A 27,804-nucleotide genomic window follows, 5' to 3' on the forward strand; every position below is an offset into this window, starting at 1 on the left:
TAAGGTTGCAGCAGCAGGGATAATTTATAAGACAATAATCCCTGACTAGATGCCTATAATACGCTATCCCTATTGCGACAGCTCACCCTAGACAAATTACAGATAAGAGTACTATTATTGCAGAATATTGAAGGGATTTGAATCGGCTCTGAAAAGATTTTTCATTGCACGTGGCAGCAAGAAACTCTAGAGGACTGCAAGCAACACTGCAAGCTTTCATGAATTTCTGAGTACAGAAAACCGTAAAAAACACGAATCTGTCAATGAATGTATGGAAAAAAGCAGCAGCAAGGAATATAATTTATAAGACAATAATGCCTGACTAGATGCCTGTAGTATGCTATCCCTACTGTGACAGCTCACCCTAGACAAATTGCAGATAATAGTGGTATTATTGCAGAATATAGGAGGGATTTGAATTGGCTCTGAAAAGATTTTTTTTTGTACGTGGCAGCAACAAACTCTGGAGAGATGCAAACAACCCTGCCTGCTTTGATGAATTTTTGTGTACTGTGACAGGGTCACTGGTGTCGTACATGAGGAGAGATATGCATCACAAAGATTGCTTTCCTGCGTGATGTGAAAGCCATAAGTGTTTTCTCCAGCATGATATGTGCTGAGAGCAATCCAGTCACTATATGGGCCTGGCTTTCATGGTGGGTAGGTCAGAGATGGGTGGGTCAGAGATGGGTGGGATGCCTACCCACCATATCTCCCAGGTGTGGCTGGAGAGTTAAATGTTTTTTTTTTGTGTTGTGTGAAAGAAGGAAGTCTCCATACTGAAGCTCCTGTGAGCGCTGCCATAGGTGTTGTCCCAGAGGTACTGGGCAAAACTGTGTATGAAGTTTTTACTTTCTTTTGAGCCAGACTGGCTGTTTTCTGTTGGGGCTCCTTCTCTTGCGTGAAATACGGCCGAGTCTCACAGGTTAAAACCAGGCTCTGCTGCTGGCACTTGGGAGCGGAGCGTGCAGCTCCAGGTATTGCTGTGCGGCCGCACGCTCCACTCTGGATTGCTGGTGGCAGAGCCAGGTTTTAACCTGTGAGACTCGGCCGTATTTCACGCAAGTGAGAAGGAGCCCTTACCAGTTTGGGTTCCTGGTTTATGATGTAACAGGGCCGGCCCGAACGTATAGGCGAACTAGGCGGCCGCCTAGGGCGCAGACCCTATGGGGGCGCCAGAGAAAAAATAGAAAAAATTATAAAAAATCTTTTCAAAAGGCAAAAGGTGTATGGAGCAGAGCTGAATGTGTATGAGGTGTATGGAGCGGAACCGTGTGTGTATGAGGTGTACGGAGCGGAGCCGTGTGTATGAGGTGTATGGAGCGGAGTCGTGTGTGTATGAGGTGTATGGAGCGGAGCTAAATGTGGACGAGGTGTACAGAGCGGAGCCGCATGTGTACGAGGTGTATGGAGCAGAGCGCGTGTGTACGGAGCGCAGCCGCGTGTGTAGGAGTAGCTATGTGTGGCCATTATACGGCATGAAGTATCATGTGCGGCCAATATACAGTATGGAGCATCATGTGTGGTGATTATACAGTATGGAGCATCATGTGTGGCCATTATACAGTATGGAGCATCATATTTTTTTGTTTATAATTATTCTTTATGAAACAGTGTGATCAGCAGTGCTAAATGGGTGTGGTTGGGATGTGGATATGGGTGTGGCTAGTTATGAATGGGTGTGGTCAGAGGCGTGGACTAAAATTTGCCGCGGCGCGCAAAGCTTTTTTCTTGTATGTGGCAGCAACAAACTCTGGAGTACCGCGAGCAACCCTGCCTGCTTTGATGAATTTGATGCATTGAAAAATGCAATCAAGTTATGGACTGTGTAAGAGATTTATGTGACCAAAATGAACACTGATTTCCAGCAGATGATATTTAGCAGCTATCCCTACACTAAACACAGCTAACAGATGTATTAATAGGGAAGAGAATAGATGTCACCTTGATATTTCCTTTTTTAGATTGTAGAAGCAAGGATAATAATTTATAAGGCCATAATCTCTGACTAGATGCCTGTAACACCCTACACAAATTGCAGATAAGATCGGTATTATTAGAGAATAGAATCTATTTGAATTAGCCCTGAAAAAAGCTATTAGTTTAATGTAGCAGCATCAAAGACTGTTATTTCATCAATCCTTCTTGGAATATAATGGAGCATTTCACATCTACTCAGCCTGATATGGAGGAGACCAGGATCTTCTGAACTTTATGTACAAAGTGTCCGGTCCCGGTTGTGAAATCCTGTATGCCGTGTGAGAACTCCCTATGTGGCAATCACCTGACAGCCCACAACAAGGCACTGGATCATATACTAATAGAACCCACCGGCTCTTTTAGTTTCCAAAAATGTTCCCTCAACTAGAAGGTGGAGCCTCAGAAAAACATTTTTTTTCCCATTACTAAGGAGTGGGGCTCCTAGCCTGGTAAAACATGTGCACTAAGTGAAGGGATGCAAAAACTAGAAGGAAGCACTCCAATACCCCTTTGAAGACACGTAGTGGAGGGCCTCAGAAAATATTTTTTTTCCATTATTCAGTGGGTATTCTAGACTGATAATGTGCATGCACTAAGTGCATGGGCTGGAAAACATTTACCCCTGGGGAGTGTATATATATATATATATATATATATATATATATATATATATATGTGTATATATATATATATAAGCAGTGACAGGTGTCATAGGTAGGGGTTGCTGTATGTTCTCCCCAGGATGTGCATGGAGGTGTATTGAGGCTATGGCGGTGCATAGCAGTCACAGGCGTTGCTATGATTGCAATTGTGAGGCAGTGACCGATGTCACAGGTAGGGGTCGCTGTGTGTTCTCCCCAGGATGTGCACATAGGCGTATGGAGGCCATAAGAGTGCATTGCAGTCACAGGCATAGCTGTGATTGCAATGCAGACTAAAAATTCCATGTGGCTGAAGGCCACAGATTCCAGTTAAAATCCCTGCAGCAAATAGTTTGGGTGTGTCAGGGTCAGAGTCAGTATCAGTCTGAGGTATGCTAGAGGGCAGAGCAGTCGCCTCTGCAGAGCTCCTATGTGAGGCAACACAGGCAAGTGGAGCCAAGCAGCCAGGGTAGCTGAGACGCCTGGCACCCACAGCGTGTACGGCAGTGCAGTCACCCACGGTAACTAGTCAAAGGAGGACTGGCAAGTTTAGTGACTGTAAACTGAAGGATATCGTGTACTGTGTAATGCTGTAAGTAAAGAGAAATTAACACAGTGGAGCAGGCACCCACGGCAACTGGTCAGAGGTGGACTGGCGTGTTTAGTGACTGTAATCTGGAGGCTATGGTTCCCGGCAGCAATCCAGAGGATACCGGGTACTATGTAGTGCTCTGAGTTGGACATTAATGGTACATACTTAGACCTTTGATAGTGTTCTCTGCCTCTGCTGCATCTGGTGTGTCTCCCTCGTCTCTACTCCTTGGTTCTCCAAAGAACTGTAACCTCTGCCGCCAGCATTGCCAGATGGGAATTTTTTAATAATTCTTCAACTAGGGCCTTCTGGTACTGCAACTTTTATTAGACCTCTCCGCCACGGGTAGGAGAGATGGAAAGTTCTCCCTGTAGAATGGGTCTAGAAGGGTGAACAATCAGTAATTAGTGTTGCCGAAAATGCGTACAATACGAGGGTCATGTGAAAGGCAGCAGAACATAAACTCAGCCATGTGTGCCAGACTGCCAACAGCCAAGACTTACCTGTCTCACCAAGAGGACGACTGTCCATCTTCTCATCCTCCCTCTCCTCCTCGTCTTCAGGCCAACCACGCTGAACAGACGGGATAAAAGTGGTGTGGGCACTACTCTCTGTAGCACAGTCAACCAGCTTCTGTTCCTCCTTATTATCACCCAATCCGTGTTGAAAAGATGAGATAAGGCTGGTTGTATAGGATCACCCTGTATAGTTTCTTGCTCCATCTCAACTTGCTCTGCCTGCAAAGCCTCCTCTTCAATTGTGAGCAGTGAGCATTTCAGTAGACAGAAAAGCAGGATAGTTATGCAGATTATGGCATCATCACTGCTCATCATCTTAGTCAAGTCCTCAGAGTTGCCCGTATCTCTGGCCACCCCACTGCCTCTTCCTGCCTGTTGTGGTGCTGAAGATTCCTCCTCCTCTGTGCTGCTATCCTCGCTCTGCATATCACCTTTCAAGGTTGGGTCAGTGACTTCATCGTCCACCGTCTCGTCTTCCACTTCTGGTTCTCCTACTGACCTGCTGACTTAACAACATCACTTGTTGGCAATTGTGTCTCATCATCATCCACCTCCTGCAGCAATAATTGCATTTTCCCACCGTCACCTTCTTTTGAGCGTGGCTGCTTAAATATTTGGGCATCGCTACATGCAATCTCTTCAAGTGGCACATGAGAAAGGCAAGGCGAGAGGCCAGAATCTATAAATGGAAATGTGAACAGCTATTCAGTGTCCAAGTGTGGGATCATTTGTCTCCGGGCACTCGACATGGTGGGAGGAAGGAGGATCAGGGTGAGGATTATGTGGTCCAGCATTACGGCTACTGAGATTGGACCGTGTTGAAGACAGGGCGGTGCTGGCAAAATGACTGGAAACATTATCTGCTATCTATCCAACAACCTTTTCACACTGGTATGGCTTCAAGAGTGGTGTTCTGCTCCCCCCTACAAAGTGGGACAGGAAGCTAAGTCGACATGTGTGTGTTTGTTGTGCTCCCGCATGAAGTACAGTTTCACCTTGCCCACAACCTTGGCCTATGCACTCACCATCAGCGTCACGTACGCTTCCCTGTCCCTTACCATGCGCCTTGCCCATTTTCAATTACATATGACATATCCCTGTTGAGAAAACTTTGCAGGATTAGTATTGCAGGAAAATTTGTACACCTCAGATGGACTTGTTACACTGCAGTAGCAATGTAGCGATGCTACTGCTATCCAACCAAGTCTGGCTGTATTCTTTTGACACACAACATGTGCAGTATAAATACCGTATAATATTTCCCTGATCAGAACAATTTGTCAAAATTACTGTTATTGTGAACAGTTAAGCAAGTTGAAGATGAAATGATTTCTAAAAGGTCTAAAGTTAAACATGACATTTCCTTTGTATTTTAACCCCTTTCTGCCAGCTGACAGAATAGTACATCAGCTGGCAGATCCCCTGCTTTGAGGTGGGCTCCGGCGGTGAGCCCACCTCAAAGCCACGACATGTCAGCTGTTTTGTACAGCTGACATGTGCGCGCAATGAGCGCGAGCAGAATCGCGATCTGCCCGCGCCCATTAACTAGTTAAATGCTGCCGTCAAACGCTGACAGCGGCATTTAACTAGCGCTCCCGGCCGCGTGGCCGGAAGTTCTCGCACCGCTGACCCCCGTCACATTATCGGGGGTCATTGGTGCATTGCCATAACAACCAGAGGTCTCCTTGAGACCTCTATGGTTGTTGATGGCCGATTGCTTTGAGCACCACCCTGTGGTCAACGTTCAAAGCACACCTGCATTTCTGCTACATAGAGGTGATCTGTGCTTCACCTCTATGTAGCAGAGCCGATTGTGTAGTGCATGCTTCTAGCCTCCTATGGAGGCTATTGAAGCATGCCAAAATTTAAAAAAAAAAAGTGTTTAAAAATATATATATAAAAAAGATATATAAAAGTTCAAATCACCCACCTTTCGCCCCAATCAAAATAAAACAATAAAAAAATCAAACCTACACATATTTGGTATTGCCGTGTTCAGAATCACCTGATCTATCAATAAAAATGAAGGATTAACCTGATCGCTAAATGGCGTAGCGAGAAAAAAAATCAAAACACCAAAATTACATTTTTTTGGTCGCCGTGACATTGCATTAAAACGCAATAACGGGCGATCAAAAGAACGTATCTGCACCAAAATGGTATAATTAAAAACGCCAGCTCGGCACGCAAAAAATAAGCCCTTACCCGACCCCAGATCATGAAAAATGGAGACGCTACGGGTATCGGAAAATGGCGCAATTGGTTTTTTTTTAGCAAACTTTGGATTTTTTTTTTACCACTTAGATAAAAGAGAACCTATACATGATTGGTGTCTATGAACTTGTAATGACCTGGAGAATCATAATGGCAGGTTAGTTTTAGCATTTGGTGAACCTAGCAAAAAAGCCAAACAAAAAGTGTGAGATTGCACTTTTTTTGCAATTTCATCGCACTTGGAATTTTTTTCCCATTTTCTGTTACACGGCATGGTAAAACAAATGGTATCGTTCAAAAGTACATCTCGTCCTGCAAAAAATAAGCCCTCACATGGCCATATTGACGGAAAAATAAAAAAGTTATGGCTCTGGGAAGGAGGGGAGCGAAAAGACGAAAACAAAAAAAGCTCCGGGGGTGAAGAGGTTAAGAAAAAAATGTATATACAGTGGAGGAAAAAAGTATTTGATCCCTTGCTGATTTTTTAAGTTTGCCCACTGACAAAGACATGAATAGTCTATAATTTTAAGGGTAAGTTAATTTTAACATTGAGAAATACAATGAAATAAAATCCAGAAAATCACATTGTATAAATTATATAAATTTATTTGCATTTTGCAATGAGAAATAAGTATTTGATCCCTCTGGCAAACAAGACTTAATACTTTGTGGCAAAACCCTTGTTGGCAAGCACAGCAGTCAGACGTTTTTTATAGTTGATGATAAAGTTTGCGCACATATCAGGAGGAATTTTGGTCCACTCCTCTTTGCAGATCATCTCTAAATCATTAAGATTTTGAGGCTATCGCTTGGCAACTCGGAGCTTCAACTCCCTCCATACGTTTTCTATGGGATTAATGTCTGGACACTGGCTAGGCCACTCCATGACCTTAATGTGCTTCTTTTTGAGCCACTCCTTTGTTGCCTTGGCTGTATGTTTTGGGTCATTCTCTTGCTGAAAAACCCGGCCATGACCCATTTTTAATGTACTGGCGGAGGGAAGGAGGTGGTCACCCAGGATTTTATGGTACATGGCTCCATCCATTTTCCCATTGATACGGTGAAGTAGTCTTGTGCCCCTAGCAGAGAAACACCCCCAAAACATAATGTTTCCACCTCCATGCTTGACAGCGGGGATGGTGTTCTTTGGGTCAGCATTTCTCTTCCTCCAAACATGGCGAGTTGGGTTAATGCCAAAGACCTCCATTTTTGTCTCATCTGACCACAGCACCTTCTTCTAATCACTCACAGAATCATCCAGGTGTTTATTGGCAAACTTCTTGAGCAGGGGGACCTTGCGGGCACTGCACAATTTTAAACCTTTACGGCGTAACTAGTTACCAGTGGTTTTCTTGGTGACTGTGGTCCCAGTTACCTTGAGATCATTAACAAGTTCCCCCCGTGTAGTTTTGGCTGATCTCTAACCTTCCTCATGATCAAGGATACCCCACGAGGTGAGATTCTGCATGGTGCCCAGATCAATGTCGTTTGTCATTTTGCATTTCTTCCATTTTCCTACTATTGCACCAACAGTTGTCTCCTTTTCACCCAGCGTTTTGCATATGGTTTTGTAGCAAAAAAATGAGGAATCCAGCTCAACGGGTCTATGATCTTGTCCCTGACATCCTCATAAATCTCTTTGGTCTGGCCCATGCTGTAGAGGTTAGAGTCTGAATGATTAACTGAGTCTGTGGACAGGAGTCTTTTATAAAGGTGACTATGTAAGACAGCTGTCTTTAATGCAGGTAATGAGTTGATTAGGAGCATCTAACTGGTCTGTAAGAGCCAGAACTCTTAGGCTATGTTCACACGATGCGGTTTTCGCTGCGGATCTGCAGCGGATTTGCAGCTGCGGATCCGCAGACGTTTTCCATGCAGGGTACAGTACAATGTTACCCTATGGAAAACGAAATCCGCTGTGCCCACTATCCTTTTTTCGGCTTGAAAATCCGCGCGGATTTTCAGCGGAAAAAAAGAAGTAGCATGTCAATTCTTTCTGCGGATTCCGCAGCGGGTTTCCACCTGCACCAATAGGAAAATGCAGCTGGAAACCCGCAGTGAAATCCGCAGTAGAAAAAGGAGTGAAAACCGCAGTGAAAACCACCGCAGGTTTTGCACTGCGGTTTTCACAAATCAGGACCTGAAAAATCCGCAGCGAAAAAAGGATCGTGTGAACAAGCCCTCAATGGTTGGTGCAGGATCAAAAGCTTATTTCTCACTGCAAAATGCAAATAAATTTATATAATTTATACAATGTGATTTTCTGGATTGCGTTTTTGATATGCGTGGCTTCCCCCGTCTTGTCCTGGTATGTGTGGCTCCCCATTTTGTCCTGGTATGTGGCACCCCCCGTTTTGTCCTGGCATGTGGCTCCCCCATTTTTTCCTGGCATGTATGACAACCCCGTCCTGCCCTGGTATGTGGCTCCCCCGTTTTGTCCTGGTATGTGTGGCACCCCGTTGTATGCTTGCCCCCCGTCCTACTCACCCTCCTCAAGCATCCCTGCAGCTCTTCCTGTGCTCAGCGGTCACATGGTACTGCTAATTAAGGTAATGAATATGCGCTCCACGCCTATGGCAATGGAGAGGCGTGCATATTCATTACCTTAATGAGCGGTACCACCTGACCGCTGAGGACAGGAACAGGAAGAGCTGCCGGCGCCGGGACGGAGATGCAGCGACAGAGGGTGAGTATTGATGTCTTCTGGAAGCCGGCGGCTACAGCTGTCACTGTGCTACAGCCGCAGGCTCCATGCTGGCTTTCTGGACAATGACTCGTGTATAGTGTTGAGCGATACCGTCCGATACTTGAAAGTATCGGTATCGGAAAGTATCGGCCGATACCGGCAAAGTATTGGATCTAATCCGATACCGATACCCGATACCAATACAAGTCAATGGGACACCAAGTATCGGACGGTATCCTGTATGGTTCCCAGGGTCTGAAGGAGAGGAAACTCTCCTTCAGGCCCTGGGATCCATATCAATGTGTAAAAGAAAGAATTAAAATAAAAAATAGGGATATACTCACCCTCCGACGCAGCCTGGACTTTACCGCCGTAACCGGGAGCCGTTGTACCTAAGAATGCGCGCTTGAAGGGCCTTAGATGACGTCACGGCGCTCTGATTGGTCCGTAGCGGTCGTGTGACCGCTACGCGACCAATCACAAAGCAGTGACGTCACCTAAGGTCTTTCAAGCGCGCATTCTTAGGTACAACGGCTCCCGGTTACGGCGGTAAAGTCCAGGGGCTGCTGGAGAGGTGAGTATATCCCTATTTTTTATTTTAATTCTTTCTTTTACACATTGATATTAATCCCGATACTGATTCCCGATACCACAAAAGTATCGGATCTCGGTATCGGAATTCCGATACCCGCAAGTATCGGCCGATACCCGATACTTGCGGTATCGGAATGCTCAACACTACTCGTGTATAAGCTGAGGGGGGGTGTTTTCAGCACACAAAATGTGCTGAAAATCTAGGCTTATACACAAGTATATACGGTATGCCAGAAAATGTTACATTTGAAAAGTCAAATGGCGCTCCTTCCCTTCCAAGCTCTGCCGTGCGCCCAAACAATGGTTTTCCCCCACATGTTGGGTTTCGTCATGCTAAGGAGAAATTGCAAAACAAATTTTGGGGTCCAGTTTTTGCTGTTACCCTTGCGAAAATAAAACAAATTTGAGTCTAATTAATATTTTTGTGAAAAAAAGATAAATGCTCATTTTTTTGTTTCCACGTTCCAAAAATTTCCATGGAGCACCTGAAGGGTTAGTACATTTCTTGAATGTGGCTTTTTAGCACCTTGATGGGTGCAGTTTTTATAATGGTGTCACTTTTGGGTATTTTCTGTCATATCAGCCCCTCAAAGTTAGTTCAAATGTGATGTAGTCCCTAAAAAAATGGTTTTATAAATTTTGTTGGAAAAATGAGAAGTCGCTGGTCAACGTTTAACCCTTATACCTTCCTAACAAAACAAGCCCCATCTATTTTATGTGACATAACTCTCTGATTTAAGGGCATAAAAATTTAGTTTGAAAATTGCAAGATTTTCATTTTTTTCACAAATAAATGCAAGTCATATCTAAGAAATGTTACCCCCACCATGAAGTACAATATGTCAAGAGCAAATAATCTCAGAGTCACCGGGATCCCTTGAAGCGTTCCAGAGCTATAACCACAAAACGGTGACACTGGTCAGAATTGTAAAACATGGCCTGGTCAGGAAGGTGCAAAACAGCCTCGGGAGTGAAGGGGTTAAGAGGACGTGGTTTTGCAGGAGTTGGGCTTTTCTATGTGAACATTGCCTAAAGTTAGTAGAAAAGAGTCTAGTATGAAATGTATGCAGGGTCTAACCGAACTGGCAACCAATCACAGCGCAGCTCGCATTTGATGCTCCTCACTTGCTGCAGGTGCCAGCGGTTTCCCAGTGTCGGTCCCCGCCCACAGCCCTGCATGGCATCCTGTACAGACTTCTCACACAGACCACTGCTCCAGGCTGCTGTGCCCAGCGCACCCATCTGCCCATAGCTAGGTCTGACCGCAGCTGCCAGCTGAGCAGAATCACGTGACTGGAGGAGTGCCATCTGTGAGGCTGCTGCCAGCCGCGGGAAACATGCCCATGTAATGTCACCAGACACGCACACTTGTGCCACTCACTCCACTGGAACCGGCCAGACCAGTTCACGCGCCCTGTATGACATTCCTTCCCTGCCCGGACAGGTGGTGCGCGACCCCCACACACGAGACCTGGGCACCCAGCACGCTGCCCCGCAACACAAGGTCACCCTCCCTCCCTAGCGGCGTGACGTAACGTACGAGCAGCCAGGCGTGTACAGAGCGGCGGTGACAAGCGGCAGGAAGGTCAGTGACGTCACGCCGCACACCCCCAGCCTGTGATTGGTGCAGCTCGGTCAGCGCCCCGTGACGTCACGGCCGGTGTGGCATGGCTATGTGTGTGCCGGGCAGCGTGCATTAGAGCTGGGAGAGGCCACACAGTGCGGAGCGGAGCATGGCAGCCACCAACAGACTGGTCCTAGGGCCGCTAGTGGGGGCCATTGACCAGGGCACCGGATCCACCCGCTTCTTGGTAAGAGGTCTCTGACAGTGCCGGTCCCTTCCATTGTGCACATGTGACACCGGCGGCTACGGTGGGGGTGGGCTCGGCTGTCCCTGCTGCACGGCTGTGTGATATAGAGCAGGCGGGGGGCACAGCTGTCCTGAGACCACCGTGACTTGGGCTACGTGTCTGGCCGGGGTGCGGGGGTCCTGCCATCCAGAACGGTCACATCGTGTGACAGGAGGAGGGGTCATGTGTGGTCCCTGTACTGAGGGCGATGGTGGGAGGAATAAATGCTGATCTGTCCCTTTAATTAGAGACTGCAAATGGCAATGTAATGCAGAGGGCAATGGCCACGGTGAGGTGGGGGGTGGGCAATGGCCACGGTGAGGTGGGGGGTGGGCAATGGCCACGGTGAGGTGGGGGGTGGGCAATGGCCACGGGGAGGTGGGGGGTGGGCAATGGCCACGGGGAGGTGGGGGTGGGCAATGGCCACGGGGAGGTGGGGGGTGGGCAATGGCCACGGGGAGGTGGGGGTGGGCAATGGCCACGGGGAGGTGGGGGTGGGCAATGGCCACGGGGAGGTGGGGGGTGGGCAATGGCCACGGGGAGGTGGGGGGTGGGCAATGGCCACGGGGAGGTGGGGGGTGGTTAATGGCCACGGGGAGGTGCGGGGGGCAATGGCCACGGGGAGGTGCGGGGGGCAATGGCCACGGGGAGGTGGGGGGTGGGCAATGGCCACGGGGAGGTGGGGGGTGGGCAATGGCCACGGGGAGGTGCGGGGGGCAATGGCCACGGTGAGGTGGGGGGTGGGCAATGGCCACGGGGAGGTGGGGGGTGGGCAATGGCCACGGGGAGGTGCGGGGGGCAATGGCCACGGGGAGGTGCGCGGGGCAATGGCCACGGGGAGGTGTGGGGGATGCACAGTGTTATATAGTCTGTGCCTTACACCCCACCCGAGCACCTTCATACTGCTGCAGTAATGTCCTTACAGTGAAGGCTATTACTTACATAGGTTGAACTAAGACTTTCTCCACCAATTGTAGATTTTGCCACTAATCTAGCTATAACCCCCAATGTTATGTGTACTGAGGAAATTATCCAGCCCTCTTATAAAAGCTGTTACAGTGTCTGCCATTACTACCTCTTGTGGTCGGCATTCCCCAGTGACTGCTCTAACTGTAAAGAACACTTTCCTGTTTAGCTGCTGGAATCGCCCTTCTTCCACCCCTAGTCTGTACGTTCTTCATATAAAACACCACACGTCCACCATTCCTGCCTTGTAGATTGCAGCTATTTATTTTACCTGAAGTCCCACCATTTGGATGTCATCTACTGAGGTTTCCTGTATCATTTTTTTTTCTTTAAGAAAAATCTTGTTAATGACTCCGACTGAGAAGGGGAACAGCAAGGCGTGATGCTGCCAAGCTGCGTTTCCTTTCTCTGCTGTCAGCGCTGCCCATGCAGCTGAGTAATGTGGGCAGACTGGGAGCCATAAGTGTCCAGCCAGGGCCGTATATCAGTGGTGCGGTTACTGCTGTGTCTCCACCAGATTAGCCGTACACTGAGGCCAGACAATATGGAGACTCTAAGACTGGAGTCATCTTGTCTCCCTCTGAGTAATCGGGTTCTCCCAAACTGGCCATTTTCCTAGTTGCTCCCGTACCAATAAAGAAACTGTTTCACCAAGTAGAATAATGAAAGCGTCCTAGATGCACAAAATGGAATGGATGTGCACGACACAATTTGTACGAGTAAGAAATAACTACATATACTTTATCTTACATATAATAATTACATCAGAGGATCAAACGGTCAGCTTTTCTCCTTAGGCTGTTTTTTTTGTTGTTTTAACGTTGCCATACTACGTTAACTAATGAAATGTATGTGTGTATGTATATATATAATAATTATTTTTTTTTTCTCCTTGTGCCAATTGAGTTTTTCAGGTTAGTATTAAGGAATTACCTCCATAGTATTTGGGGAGTTCTTGCAGCCAATGAAAACCCAAAAGTCATTATCTCAGTAAATTAGAATACTTTATAACACCAGCTTGAAAAATGAATTTAAAATCCGAAATGTTGGCCTACTGAAATGTATGTTCAGTAAATGCACTCAATACTGGGTCAGGGCTCCTTTTGTATCAATTACTGCATCAATGCGACGTGGCATGGGGGCGATCAGTCTGTGGCACTGCTGAGGTGTTATGGAAGCCCAGGTTGCTTTGATAGCAGCCTTCAGCTCGTCTGCATTGTTGGGTCTGGTGTCTCTCATCTTCCTCTTGACAATACGCCATAGTTTCTCTATGGGGTTAAGGTCAGGCGAGTTTGCTGGCCAATCAAGCACAGTGATACTGTTGTTTATAAACCAGGTATTGGTACTTTTGACAGTACGGACAGGTGCCAAGTCCTGCTGGAGAATGACATTTCCATCTCCAAAAAAGTTGTCGGCCAAGGAAAACATGAAGTGGTTTAAAATTTCCTGGTTGATCGCTGCGCTGACTCTGGTCTTGATATAACACAGTGGACCTACACCAGCAGATGGCATGGCTCCCCAAACCATCACTGATTGTGGAAACTTCACACTAGACCTCAAGCAGCTTGGATTGTGTGTCTCTACACTCTTCTTCCAGACTCTGGGACCTTGATTTCCAAATGCAAAATATGCTTTCATCTGAAAACAACACCTTGGACCACTGAGCAACAGTCCAGTTCTTTTTCTTCTTGGCCCAGGTAAGACGCTTCTGGTGTGGTTTATTGGTCATGAGTGGCTTGACACAAGGAATGCGACACTTGTAGCCCATTTCCTGGATACGTCTGTGTGTGGTGGCTCTTGAAGCAACGACTCCTTGCAGTCCACTCCTTGTGAATCGCCCCAAATTTTGGAATGGCCTTTTCTTAACAATCCTTTCAAGGCTGCGGTTATCCCAGTTGCTTTTGCACCTTTTTCTACCACACTTTTTCCTTCCACTCAACTTTCCGTTAATATGCTTGGATATAGCACTCTGTGAACAGCCAGCTTCTTTTGCAATGACCTTTAGTGTCTTACCCTCCTTGTGGAGTGTGTCAATGACTGCCTTCTGGACATACTAAGGGACCTTTTTAAATGCTAAGGAAGCATTTACAGGTGTTTTTTCTCTAGTAACCCCCCACGACAGCACACCTGGAGGATGTTACCCCTTTCCTAATAGGGACAGGAAATGACAAGAGGTTAAATAACCCCTCCCTCATCCTCCCCTCAGTGTTCTTTCCTGTCCCTACTAGGGATGAAGAGGTCATCCCAGGTGCACTGTGCCGGCAGCGGTCACCGGGGGGTATACAGATAATTTGGCCGGGCAGCTGGGATCAGACTTACGTCCATTCCCTGTCGCTGCTGCTCCCGTCTCCTCTGACTCGGGACTCCTCACCGCCGCCATTCCGCACCTGCGGGTAAGGTCTGGGGCGTTCTTCGGCTGGAGGCCTCTCGGAGCTCTCCAGCCCTTCTCCTCCTCCGTACCACGCGCGCGTGTAGGTACTTCCGGTCTGAAGCCGGCGGCCGGATATGACGTCAGACGCCGGCCGGCTTCTCTGAATCAGGAAGTTCCTCGTGCGTTCCAGCCAGGAACGCTAGGCAGATAGCATGGAAGACGTCGGCGTTCTCCCCCCACGTACTTCCGGACACCGGAGGAGGAGGTCCTCATGCAGGAGGACAGGTGCTGCGTCCGGTCGCCTATATATTCAGGCCCTGGACAGGAAGACATCGCAGGTAGGACCACTGTGTGGTGAAGACTATGGAGATGTCTGCTTCCTCGCGCTCTGCACCTGCAGAACACAGCACCATCCCGGCCCCAGTGAGTAATCTGGCCCCGGGTGTCCATTCCCTGATGTGGGTTGTAGTCTTATGATTCCTTCTCCCCTTCCTTTTTAGGGGGACAAGGAACCCACATCAGGAAGCAAAACAAAAATGACCCGCAAATGCGCAGTCTGTATGAAGAAGCTGTCCTCTTCATATAAGAAATCATTGTGCAAAGAATGCACAGACAAAATTATCAGCGAGGAACGGCCATCCCTGATAGAAGAGATTAAAACCTTAATCCAGCAGGAGATTAAAACATCTCTAGCCACTCTTTCCCAACCTACACCATCTCCTAGTGCCCCTCCTGAGGCTAAGAAAAGAAAACTTAATCCACAGGAGGAAGAGCAGGAGGACTCTCAGGGAGAGACGTCGGACGAACCCCCAGAGGAGGGTGAATTATCCTTGGACTCTGAAACTGTCCAGCAAGAGAGATACTACTTCTCTTCATCTGATATGGAAGAACTCCTTACGGCTGTAAGGAAAACTATGGAGGTTGAGGAAGAAAAGACGGCCCAGTCGGTGCAAGAAGAGATGTTTGGAGGACTTCGTTCTAGGAAGCGTCAGGTGTTTCCTATTCACCAAAACATCCGAGATTTAGTTCTGGACGAGTGGGAATCCCCAGAAAAGAAGCTGACGACTCCAGCAGAAATTAAAGAAAGATTTCCTGTAGATGCCGAAACAGCGTCATGCTGGTCAGAAGTCCCAAAAGTGGACTTCCAGATTGCCAGAGTAGCCAAAAAGACCACGCTACCATTCGAGGATGCCTCCCAACTGAGAGACCCTCTGGAACGCAAGATGGACGGACTACTAAGGAAGTCGTGGGAAACGTCAGCATCTTTACTGAGCATCAATTCAGTATCCACTTGCGTAGCTAGATCGATGCATCGCTGGCTGGGGCAGCTAGAGGAGCACTTGTTCTCAGGTACTCCGAGAGAAGATATTCTGGCCTCCTTGCCTATCTTCCAGAAAGCAACAGGCTTTTTAGCAGATGCCTCTGCAGAATCCGTGAGAGTGACGGCGAGATCATCCGCACTGTCAAACTCAGTAAGGAGTGCACTCTGGCTAAGATCCTGGTCTGGGGATATGACTTCCAAAATGAGGCTGTGTTCCATTCCTTTTAAAGGAAAGTATATGTTTGGACCAGCCTTGGATGATCTTTTGGAAAAGGCTTCAGACAAGAAAAAGACCTTACCAGAACCTAGAAACCCTAGGAAAAAACCCTTCCGCGCTCAGCAGGAGCATACCCCTCAATACAGAGGAAAGAGTAAGACAGGTCGCTGGAGCTATCCGAAAGGAGGGAAAGACAGGAATCTTTTTCTTTCACAACCCCAAAACCAGAGAAAGCAATGACGCCGTCATAGTGGGGGGTCGGATTTCGAACTTCCTCCCAGTCTGGCAAAAGATCGGGGTGGATCAGTGGACCTTAAAATTGGTCAAAGAGGGGATGAAAATAGAGTTTACATCATACCCCCAAAAAAGAATGAAAACTACAACGTTATCAACACCGAAGCTACAGTCCACCCTGATAACTGGGATAGAAGATCTCTTAATCAACAATGTGATCTCCCCAGTCCCAAAAGACGAAAGAAACAAGGGCCATTATTCCAGCCTATTTCTGATAAGGAAACCAAACGGAACCCATCGGATGATAATCAATCTGAAACCGCTGAATCAATATGTAACCTACAGAAGATTCAGAATGGAGTCCATCAGATCAACAGTACCCTTAATAGGGCAAGACTTCGTCATGGCAACCATCGATTTACAGGACGCATATTACCACGTCCCAGTCCATCCAACCTATCGGAAATTCCTAAGGTTTGCAGTCACCAGAGGAGAAGTTATAGACCACTTCCAGTTCAATGCCCTCCCATTCGGACTATCAGCAGCTCCAAGGATCTTTACAAAGGTCATGTCTGAGGTGATGGCGTACATCAGAAGTCAACAGATATGCATAATCCCATACCTCGACGACCTCTTAGTAGTGGGCCCCACGGTTCCAATTCTACAGGAACATCTTCAAACAACAGTCCAGATCCTGTCATCCCTGGGTTGGGTAATAAACCCCAAAAAATCGGATATGGTTCCGTCCACAACGAAGATCTTTTTAGGGGTCTTATTAGACTCCCACAGACAAACCTCTTTCTTGCCCGAACAAAAACGGTCCCTACTTACATCAAAGATAAGAACATTACGGGACAAGAAGAGTGTATCTCTAAGATGGGCTATGTCGGTTCTAGGTACCATGACATCTTGCATCCAGATGGTGGCATGGGCTCAAGCCCACACCAGGATACTTCAGACATATATTCTGTCAAGCTGGGACGGATCCCCAGGTTCTCTAGACAAAAAGATCCGGATACCACCGCATGTAAAGTCCTCATTAACATGGTGGCTACAAAAAGAGAACCTAATAAGAGGAGTTCCCTGGTTGCAGGTCCCAGCAGTGACCATAACAGTAGATGCCAGTGGAAAAGGTTGGGGAGCTACGGTAGACCAGCACATATTCCAGGGATTCTGGTCAGCCGAAATAGCACAACAATCCTCAAATTTCAAAGAGCTAAAAGCACTGGAAGAAGTCCTCAAAGCAGCAGTAATTCTTGTACAAAATTCCCACATAAAAATATACTCAGACAACATGACAACAGTTGCCCACCTTCGCCACCAGGGAAGTACAAGACACGAAGATCTAAAGACAATATCAGCAAGAATATTTTCGTGGGCCGAAAAACATGTTCTCTCCATATCCGCCCTACATATAAAAGGGGAGATAAACGTACAAGCCGACTTCTTGAGCAGAACAGAAGTCCATCCAGGAGAATGGAGCCTAAACCCAGAAGTCTTTCAGATACTAGTCAAAAGATGGGGTCAGCCAGAAGTGGACTTGTTCGCAAACAGCCAGAACACAAAGGTAGACCAGTTCTTCTCGCTAGATCCGATGAATCCGGGGTTAGCTGTGGACGCATTGGTCCAGCCATGGACATTCACGCTAGCATACGCTTTCCCGCCATTGCCAGTCCTACCAAAAGTCCTGCAGAAAATAAGGGCAGAAAAACTCAAGGTGATCCTAGTGGCTCCACTTTGGCCCAAAAGAGGTTGGTTCGGGGCCCTCATCAGTCTAAAGATAGATGGGCCAATAGCACTTCCACCGGTCAAAGACCTTCTCTACCAGGGGCCAATACTGCATCCAGATCCCGAGAGGCTACACCTAAATGCCTGGCTTCTGAATTCTCAATTTTGAGAACTAGAGGACTATCAAAGTGGGTAATTAAAACATTACAAAAAAGCCGCAAAACGGTTACTAATTCTATTTACCATAAGATCTGGAAGACGTTCATCACATGGTGTGCTCCTGAACAACCTAACCCAGATAAGCCAAACCTAGCCAAGATCCTGGATTTTCTACAAGATGGGCTGGAGAAGGGTCTCAGACCCAGCACCCTCAAGGTACAAGTAGCAGCCTTGAGCTCTTATTTTGACCAGTCTTTAGCTGAACATAGATGGGTAAGAAGATTCATGACGGCGGCATCCCGCATATCTCCAAGACCCATAAATATAGTTCCATCCTGGGACCTGAATATAGTCCTGAAAGGACTTACACTGCCACCGTTTGAACCCTTATCTTCCATAACCATGGATAAACTCGCTTGGAAAACCACCTTCCTGGTAGCCATAACAACAGCCAGAAGAGTGGGTGAACTACAAGCCCTATCAATCAATGAGCCCTACATGAAGATTCTTCAGGACAGGCTTATCCTGCGATTAGACCCATCCTTTCTCCCAAAGGTAGTCTCCGATTTCCACAAATCGCAGGAGATAATTCTTCCATCTTTCTATCAAGAACCAAAGAATGAGGAAGAGGAACATTTCCATACCTTGGATGTTCGAAGAATGGTACTCTATTATCTTCATGCATCAGAGAAGTTTAGAAAAGATCAAAATCTGTTTATTCATCTTCTCGGCCAGAATAAAGGGAAGAAGACTTCCAGATCCACAATTGCAAATTGGATCAAACGAGCAATCCTGGAGGCTTATCAAATTCAAGGCCTTCCACCACCAGGAAAGCTCACAGCCCATTCTACTAGAGCAACAGCTGTCTCCTGGGCCGAGAAAGCCAGTGCTTCCATCGAGCAAATTTGCAGAGCGGCTACATGGTCCTCGGTCCATACGTTCTCCAAACATTACAGGCTTGACCTGATGTCAAAAGAAGACTTAGCCTTCGGAGAAAAAGTCCTTAGTGCTGTAGTCCCTCCCTAAAAATTACTCTTGGGTACTGCTCCAGGTGTGCTGTCGTGGGGGGTTACTAGAGAAAATAGAATTATTCTTACCGTTAATTCGGTTTCTAGTAACCCACCACGACAGCAGGAGTAATCCCTCCCTTTGCTTAATATACGTTCTGAAAAGAATAAATATAATTTGAAGCATTCATTCTCCTGTGGTCCTTTATAATAACACTGAGGGGAGGATGAGGGAGGGGTTATTTAACCTCTTGTCATTTCCTGTCCCTATTAGGAAAGGGGTAACATCCTCCAGGTGTGCTGTCGTGGTGGGTTACTAGAAACCGAATTAACGGTAAGAATAATTCTATTTTTTGTAAATTATTCTAATTTACTGAGATAATGACTTTTGGGTTTTCATTGGCTGTAAGCCATAATCATCAACATTAACAGAAATAAACACTTGAAATAGAACACTGTTTATAATAACTCTATATAATGAGTTTCACTTTTTGTATTGAACTGAAATAAATAAATTTTTTGATATTCTAATTTAGCGAGAAGCACTTGCATGTAGTCACAAAGTGCTTTGCCAAAAATCACCTCTATCTGCACGAAGTTTTTGTGATAGACTGTCAGTGTCATCATTAGATCCTAGTCTCTCTGTAGTCGATCCTTCATGTTCATGCTAAATCCTTTTTCATGTGATTAGTAATAATGGTGGAAATGTCCACCTGATATGTATACTACTTGCACTTCTATGCTGTATTCCTTGGACTTTTGCACTCACTGTGTAATCTGAGTATGAATACAGCACATAAATATTTCCACTGCAGAATTATCTTTAGTTACCTCCGTTGCTTTAGATGTATCTACATTTTATTGATGTCTAGATAAAACTAAGATGAGACGAGTAGATATATCTGATGTAGATAGTACCGTGAAGAATAGTGATGGGCGAGTGTGCTTGACTATCGAGCAGTGCTGAGTATCACATGGTGCTAGAGAGCCCGAGTCCCCATAAGAAGCTTATTTTAATCATCTGAGCCTCACTGACGAGGAGTATTCCCCTTCTGGGAGTGCAGAGATCCTCTGTCAGCCGGACTCTGTGAGCTCAAGGGACATCTTGAGAGAGAGGCAGTCCTCTGGAAAAATGCTCAAGTTTCACACTCCCTTCCATTATGCTCACTACTCGAGTTGAGCATCGGACATTGAGCGTCTGATGTGCAAGATTCGAGTACCAAGCGCTTGAGCATTTCAGTTCTTGATCATCACTAGTGAAGAAGTCTGAAGGTCCTCATGTATAAAAAAAATAAATAAATAAAATAAAAAATAAATAAAGCTTGGCCTTCACACTCGATCGCTGGCATTCGAACAATTGTTTGCATGACCCTTTCACCAACCAATGAACTATCGTTTGTGGCACAACTGGGTCATAAGCCCTCTATACTAACATTGGGCAAACTCACTGATATCGACTGTTTTGGCTGACACTGCGTATTGAGGCCTTATCATGATGAGTGAACATGCTCTGATAAGGTGCTAACCGAGAGTCTTAGAAAAAATTGAGCCCCCGCGCCTACATGTCTCAACGCTGTTCGACATCCGCAACACATGCAGAAATTTCCTGTTGGTTAGACAATCCCTGCAAGTGTTGTGGCTGTCGAACAGCGGAGAGACATTCAGGCGCAGGGACTAGAACATTCTTTTCGAGCATGCACATGCTTTTTTCCTGCCAACAGAGGCAAAATGGTGCAGAAATTTCTACATCATCTACATCTCAACATGTGCAAATAGCCTTAGGGCTCATTTCCACTGGCGAGGAAAACGGACGAGTGCAATCCGATAAAAAATCGGATTGCACTCTGACCAATGTTATTCAATAGGTGTCTTTTCATTTGGGATTTTTTTTCTCTGCCGAAATCGGACTGAGAAAAAAATCGCAGCATGCTGCGATTTGCTGCGAGTCTCGGACGAGACTCGCCAATGCAAGTCAATGGGTGCGAGAAAAAAAACGTACGGAATACGGACCATCCGTATTCCGTCCGTTTTTTACGGATACATCACCATTCTGTGGCCTAGAACACTGTCCATGGTCCTGTAAATGACTGTCTAAAAATAGTTGCAGAGAAAAAAAACGGATTGCATACGGATGTCATACGGATGTAAAACGGATGGAGCGATTAAAAATCGCATTGCACTCGCATTACACTCGCATACGCTACATCCCTTTTTTCGGTCCAGATTACGGACCGATTTGTCTCTCGCCAGTGGAAATGAGCCCTTAGGGTATGTTTTCACGGTCAGGAATGGCTCAGTATTTGCTCAGGTTTTGACACAGGTAAAATCTGCATCTGAGGTCACTGTCGGGTCACCTGTGTTTTTTGATGCGTTTTCTTCATGCTGATGTGTGTGTCTGTTTTTGTAAGCTAAATAAAGATATACAAAAAAAGAATTGTGATGTAATTTCCTTGCCCAACCTAATCTTTTATATACTCCATTGAAGAATAATGTTTACACAGATAAATGATAGATAGCTCTATCTATAGCTATATCTATCTATCTATGTCCATTTTTAATCTTCTTGTGCTGTTTCCCTTTTTTTTTGCTTATTATCTAAGAAGCCATTTGACTGCTGGTTAGGGAAGTGTTCACTTAGTAAGGTAATTTTTTTGGTGGTGTTCCTATTTTTTCTATCTAGATAGCTATATCAATAGAAAGATATATTGATAGATTTATCTATAGATAATACCAAGCCTGATATTTAGTAATAAGCATAATAAAATGGTGCATAAAGAGTTAGGCCGGGATCACAAATGCGAGAAACTCACATCAATACCCGGCACTCGGGACCGGACTGTGCAGTTGCATGTATTTCTATACAGCTGAATGCTCCGGTCTGAGTGCTGGCAGCAGTGTCGGGTATTGAGGTGCGACTGGGGGGCTGATGTTTGTATCCTGGGAAGGGGTTAATACCCATGTAGCATTCCATGCTATGAATATCAGCCCCCAGCTGTATAGCCTTTACTGGCTATTAAAATAGGGGGACCCCCAAAAAAATGATGTGGGGTCCCCATATAATTTATAGCTAGAAAAGCTACAAAGACAGCTGCGGTCTGATATTCATAGCCTAGAGAGGGGCGGTGAATATTGGCCCCCTGACTACAAATACCAGCCCCCAGCTGCCCCAGAAATGGCGCATCTGTAAGATGCGCCAATTCCGGCGCTTAGCCTCTCTTCCCACTGCCCTGTAGCGGTGGCATATGGGGTTAATGTCACCTTTGAATTATAAGGTGACACTAAACTGGCTTAGTAATGGAGGGGTATTAATAAGACACCTATCCATTACTAATCCTATAGTTGGCAAAGGGTTAGTAAAACACACACATGCAGAATGAAGAATTTTAATGAAATAAAACACCACACAGTTTTGCCATCTTTATTACACTGGTAATCCAAGCAAAGCCATCGATCTACTGAAAAACAATAAAAAATAAACCAACAGTATACTCCCTGTGTCCGATGCAGTCTTTAATAATGAGTGTCACAACGAGTCCAGCTCTACAACATCTGGATGCCTGACATCCAGACATAGCAGAGCTTGTAGATGACCACTGGATATAACTCTCCAGTGATCACCTACACTCTAGCACTCGCGGTCAGCTGACCGTATGAACTAGCCTAGGGTGACCGGAGATAACCCCCGGTCACGTGCACGGCAGTTCTCACAGTAAGCGAAGTTATCCCGAGAACTGCAGTGGACGCGGACTTCCGGCGGTGTGACCGGTAAGACCTTATTAAAATTAGTAGACATGCGTAGTAAGCTGCATTTACGCCGTTATTACGCATGTGACTAATCATTAGATGCGGTTTTACCACATCTAATGATAGTCTATAGGAAATTTACGGTGCGGCGACGGAGCGTTGCCGTATTGTAAACAGACATGCTGCGTTCTGAAAAGATACACCGCATGTCTGTTTACACGGGTCCGCCGCATGCGTGTTTTACTGCATAGTGGAAACGGGATTTCATGAAATCCCCTCCACTATGCTGTAACATCTGGACGCCGCGGCTCTACGCAGCGTCAAACTCACAGCGTTTCCTGACCGTGGAAACACACCCTTACACTTATGATTGGTGGTGGCAAACTGGGAAACTACTGCTTTTCCACTGAGAAAGCTGTTTATCAAGGAAATAACTGCCCCTTCACAGTTTTTGCTTGTGCTCTGGCCCTTTCAGTTTGAGGATATGCCAAATACTGTACATATGTCATCATTTTTAAGAAAGAGTCCCCCCCCCTACCCCATAAGCAGTAATTTCCCAGTGTGACCATAGATAAACTGCATATTTCTCCAACCACTTATTATTGACCTGTCTTTTGGCACATCTATGCCAAGTCTAGCTGCAACATATGTAAGAGAACCACTGTAATAAAAGTAAATATGTTGGTAGATTTGGGGACGAGCAGTATATAGAGGGAAAAAATGATGTTCTCTTGGTGAGAATTGTTCACGAGGTTTATATTTGGCCATGTATTCCCGGTCATATCAGTCCCGGCATTGCATCCATAACTATTAATAGCCGAATCACTTAATATCATTTTGCTTGTATCGTGAATTACTTTGGTCCTGTGTTTCCATCAAAGAATGCATTTTTAATACATAATAGCATTTTTTAAATGGAATCTATCGGCAAGTTTTTTGCTATCTAATGTGATGTAGGTAGAGAGACCCTAAATCCATGGCTGTTTCCCTTAGTTTAGTTTGTGCAGCTGTTCTGACAGTCTGTCCTAAGCCGTCTATATGGGCATGTAGGTTATAGTAAGTGGAATAAAATGATACATTAATATATGCGATCATATGTCGTCTTCCAGAGAAATCCACATTTTTTTAAATATGTAAATGAGCAGTTAAGATCTATGGGCTGGACATAGATCTCCTTGAGGACCTGCCTACAAAGCTTATTTTAAGGGAAAAGGGCTAAACCAGGGTGATGCATGTAGGGCAGACTGTCAGTCATTACTTGACAACCCCCCTTTCATTTCAAATAAGCTATGCAGGCAGACTCTCAGGGAGATCTGTGTCCCAACATAGTTCTGAAAAGCTCATTTACATATTAAGAACACCATGTATTTATTGAGAATAAGACATTGGGTCACTGATATCGAGGTATCCTTTAATTCAGCTTCCTATCCCCTACATGTCTATATGGATGGCTTAGGAGGGTTGATTCTACTGATAATTCACTTTAAATTGTCATTCACATATGACAGATTTATTGCCAAAACTTCAACAGCTCTCCTCATGACAATGGGTGTTTGCAGCCAGATCAGCCTCATTCAGTTGAATAAAACTTTAGTCACCGATAATTGTGCAACCAATCTGCTGCATGTGACTATATGATGTATGCTTCCTATACTATGTGATGGCAAATAACATAGAAGCTCAGAGATACTTACCGTTTTGTTTGAATTGATTCCAGCAGCATTTAGGCAGCTATTTATGTAGTGCCCCCACCGCCGCAGGGCCGAGGGGTACCCGGTACCGGGCCTCTGAGTCTCTGCTCTGGGGTTGTCACGGCGGCTAGGCCCCGGTCCGTGACCCTGCCGTGGGGCGCACAGTGAATAATAGGTGTGGATGATGGTGGTGATGCTGTGGTGGTGCGGTGCAGTAAATAACGAGGACACCAGGTTGCAGTCTCTTTACCTCTTTACTGAAGATCTCTGGGTCCTCAGTCCGGAACACGGTCCACCAGGCTGCGCAAGTCCGGCCGGTCCAATGGCACCTCCAGAGTTCTCTTCACAGGTGGAAATCGGTGCCTTCCTACTAGCGCTATGTGTTGTGGTCCTTCCCTGCTGTGCTTACGGAAAGTCCCCCACAACTGTTGTGTCTGTTTCTTAAGTTCCCTCACAACTCGATTAGTTGATGTTCTGCTAATCCTCCGTCCCTCCCTGGTGTTCTGGTTGGGACGGCACCCGTTTGACGGGTAGGCTCGGAGCTCTTCCGGGACCCTAGAGTCGCCCCTCTCCACAAGTTGTCCCCCAAGACTGCATAGGTGATATGTGTTAGACAGCCCACCTTAGACTGACTGTCCTGCCGCTGTTTGGAGTATTGCTTGAAGCTGAATGTTATTCTACTCCCTCGGCGTTCCGGCCACCGGTAGTGCGCCTCAGTAGGATGTTGCTTCGGTCTTACAGCACGACTCCTACTGGTATTTCTCCTTTGCGTGATCTCGTTTCTCACTCAGCACAATCTATCTCTCTTCTAATCCTTTCTTGGGCACCGCCGCTACCCGGAGCAGGCACGGTCCCGTTACGTTCTTTCTTGTTGCCAAGCCTCTGTCAGGATCCCACCCCTGACAGAGACCCTACTGTATCTTCCCCTACAACACCCTCTGCCACAAGGTGTTGCCTGGTTCCAACCCAGTCAGCTTTCTCATCTCACTTCCTGCCTGACCCCCAGTTTACCCACTATGGTGGGGAGTGGCCTAATGAATAGCACCCTTAGCTCCCCCCGGAGGCCCAGCTGTGAAATGTATTGGTGTCTGTGATACCTGATCAGATGAACTCCTTCAGTGCCATCAGACGCACCATAGCTCCCCATAGTGGCGGAGCCACAGTACTGCAACGACCAGGACTCTGGGGCGCTGCACTCCCCCCTGGTTAAACACAGTACTCCGGGACTGGGAAGAAAACAACAATACAAGTTAGCAAAAAGACATACAGTTTTGTTGAGTGCAATAACAATAAGTATACTTGAACAGGCTTCCCTTTATGGGAGGTAAGGACACTTGAACGTTACAAACATGGTTAACATTATAAATTACAGGCTATAAATAACTCCTGTTACCCAACCGGGTATTCTACTAAGTGCAAAATTGTTGAACAATAATTTAACATTGCCTTTAAGGACATACACTCTGAATCCACTAAAGACCTTCTTATAATCACATCATAAGGCAATTTAACTTTTTCATTCTCCCACGTTAAATCTGCAGGACCGCCTGTCCTATCGGCACCAGACCTACTGCCTCTCCTTTCTGTTACAGGACTGCCCCGTTCAGCCAGGACCTACTGCCTTTTCAACTACTATACACAGTATAGAACATAACATTACTTTCAATTTAAGAGCACTGAGCCATCTCTACATGACTCCTATGAGGACTCAGGGTTTACCTTCTATCCTAGCTATCTATCAACATTATTAAAACATTTTCTATTGAACATTAAGCCTTCTCATTATCTTTCTTACTGACAAATATGCAGGACACTATGTCTACCCCTACGGGTCTGCTGCATCTTTCTTCTAACTTTCACTTATGCAGGACTTCATGTCTACCCCTACGGGTCTACTGCACCTTTCCAATAATTACTTTATCTCAGAACACATTATTAAACACTTCTTTCTTTCAACGAGTTAGTTGCATATAACTTATACATATCAGCAGCATCATTAACTTTCTTTCAAAACATTACTGCCATCTTAACCATCTCAAGGCAACACTGTTCATAAGTGCAAAAATGTGAACGTCCCCTTTAAGAGGGGACCAAGTCTCTATGAGGTAGTGCAACTTCTCAAGCTGCAAGTCTGTTTTCCGCAGAAACTCTTGGACGGTTTCCAGGAACGGTTTCTTCACAAAATGTCTTTGGTAACCCAGTAGGGAGCACCTTTAAGGAGGTGCAAACTATATACAAGGAGTTTGTATCATGCATTGTTCATGATCCAGCAGTTCTTTGTAAACTTGGGTAAACAAGGAGCAAAAGGAAAATAAAAACAAAAATAAAAGCAATAGGGATCCCGGGTAAACTAAGGGATCCCTTTAAGAATAACCCAGGTCGGGTATTAGTAGCAAAAAGCAGGGAAACAAACAGTTAACTATGTACAGTTTCAGGTTTCCGAGGTTTAGTTGGACGGCTTCCAGGGCTGCACCTGGCACTTAACCCTTCCTGGCCTGGGAAAAGTGAGGTCCAGGGCTACACCCAGTGCTGGACACACGCCGTTAATCCGTCTTTCATGTACGGTTAAATCATGCGCAGCTATGGAGGTCTGCGCAGCTTGAGTATGGGCATTTGCTGCAGCAGAGGTAGCGGCTGCTGCAAGATCAGTCACTGGAACGGAGTCAGCAGCTGTGGCACTAGCAGTCACTGGAGTGGTGTCGGTCGTCGGGGCAGGGTCGTCTTTCATACCTGCTTCAGATGCGATCCCTCCAATGCCGGTCTGCTCCGTCTCCGCTGGGGTCTGGAACGCTGGTTGCGGGGCCTTGTGCTGCGGCGTTGTCATCTCTGCATGCAGCATACCGCTTTCCGGCAGGGCCTTGCTTTCCAGCTTCGGACCAAGCGAGGCTGCCGACAGGCGTCTGGTGAGGCTCCCGATGATGGTCTTCTTCCACCCGGCCTCAGTGCTTAGCTGCGTCTGCAGGAGTTGGTGGGTCAGCTCGTCCGCTCCGATCTGCAGGAGGTCAGCGTCAGCTGCGGAGGTCTGGCTGCGGTGCCTCTCCGGGTAGCTGGGGGAGTCCTCGGCTCCGACCCCACGCTCCGGCTCCAGGCGGCTGGCCATGGCGTCCTCCATGCCGCTGACTTCTTCTTCCTGGTCCTTTTCCCGCTCTCTCCTTCGTGGGCGGTTTCGTTTTCTCTGTCTCTGCCCACCATTGCGGATCAGGAGGCGGATCTCGGCTGCTGACGGACACGTCCTCAAGGGGCCGAGATATTTAGACTGGGCGGCCATTGTCTTTCGCGCTCTTCAGCTTG

The 27,804-nt window shown here is 46.4% G+C and overlaps 1 protein-coding gene across 8 annotated transcripts in view; it reads left to right on the top strand.

Annotated features, from left to right (window-relative positions):
* Nucleotides 1-10,773: 10,773 nt before the first annotated feature.
* Nucleotides 10,774-27,804, top strand: part of GK (glycerol kinase) — a 105,928-nt gene continuing 88,897 nt past the window's right edge. For 2 of the 8 annotated variants that reach the window (XR_013223933.1, XM_077296681.1), the window contains exon 1: nt 10,854-11,036. Coding sequence is in view for 5 of the 8 variants with exons in the window: in XM_077296681.1 (XP_077152796.1) it covers nt 10,959-11,036 (78 nt within the window). In the remaining 3 variants the exon portion in view is untranslated. Of the gene's footprint in view, nt 11,037-27,804 lie in introns of all 8 variants that reach the window. The other 6 variants (XM_077296682.1, XM_077296684.1, XR_013223935.1 and 3 more) reach the window with 4 other exon arrangements.

This window comes from Ranitomeya variabilis, chromosome 3 (assembly GCF_051348905.1).
Source record: "Ranitomeya variabilis isolate aRanVar5 chromosome 3, aRanVar5.hap1, whole genome shotgun sequence".
Classification (NCBI taxonomy): domain Eukaryota; kingdom Metazoa; phylum Chordata; class Amphibia; order Anura; family Dendrobatidae; genus Ranitomeya; species Ranitomeya variabilis.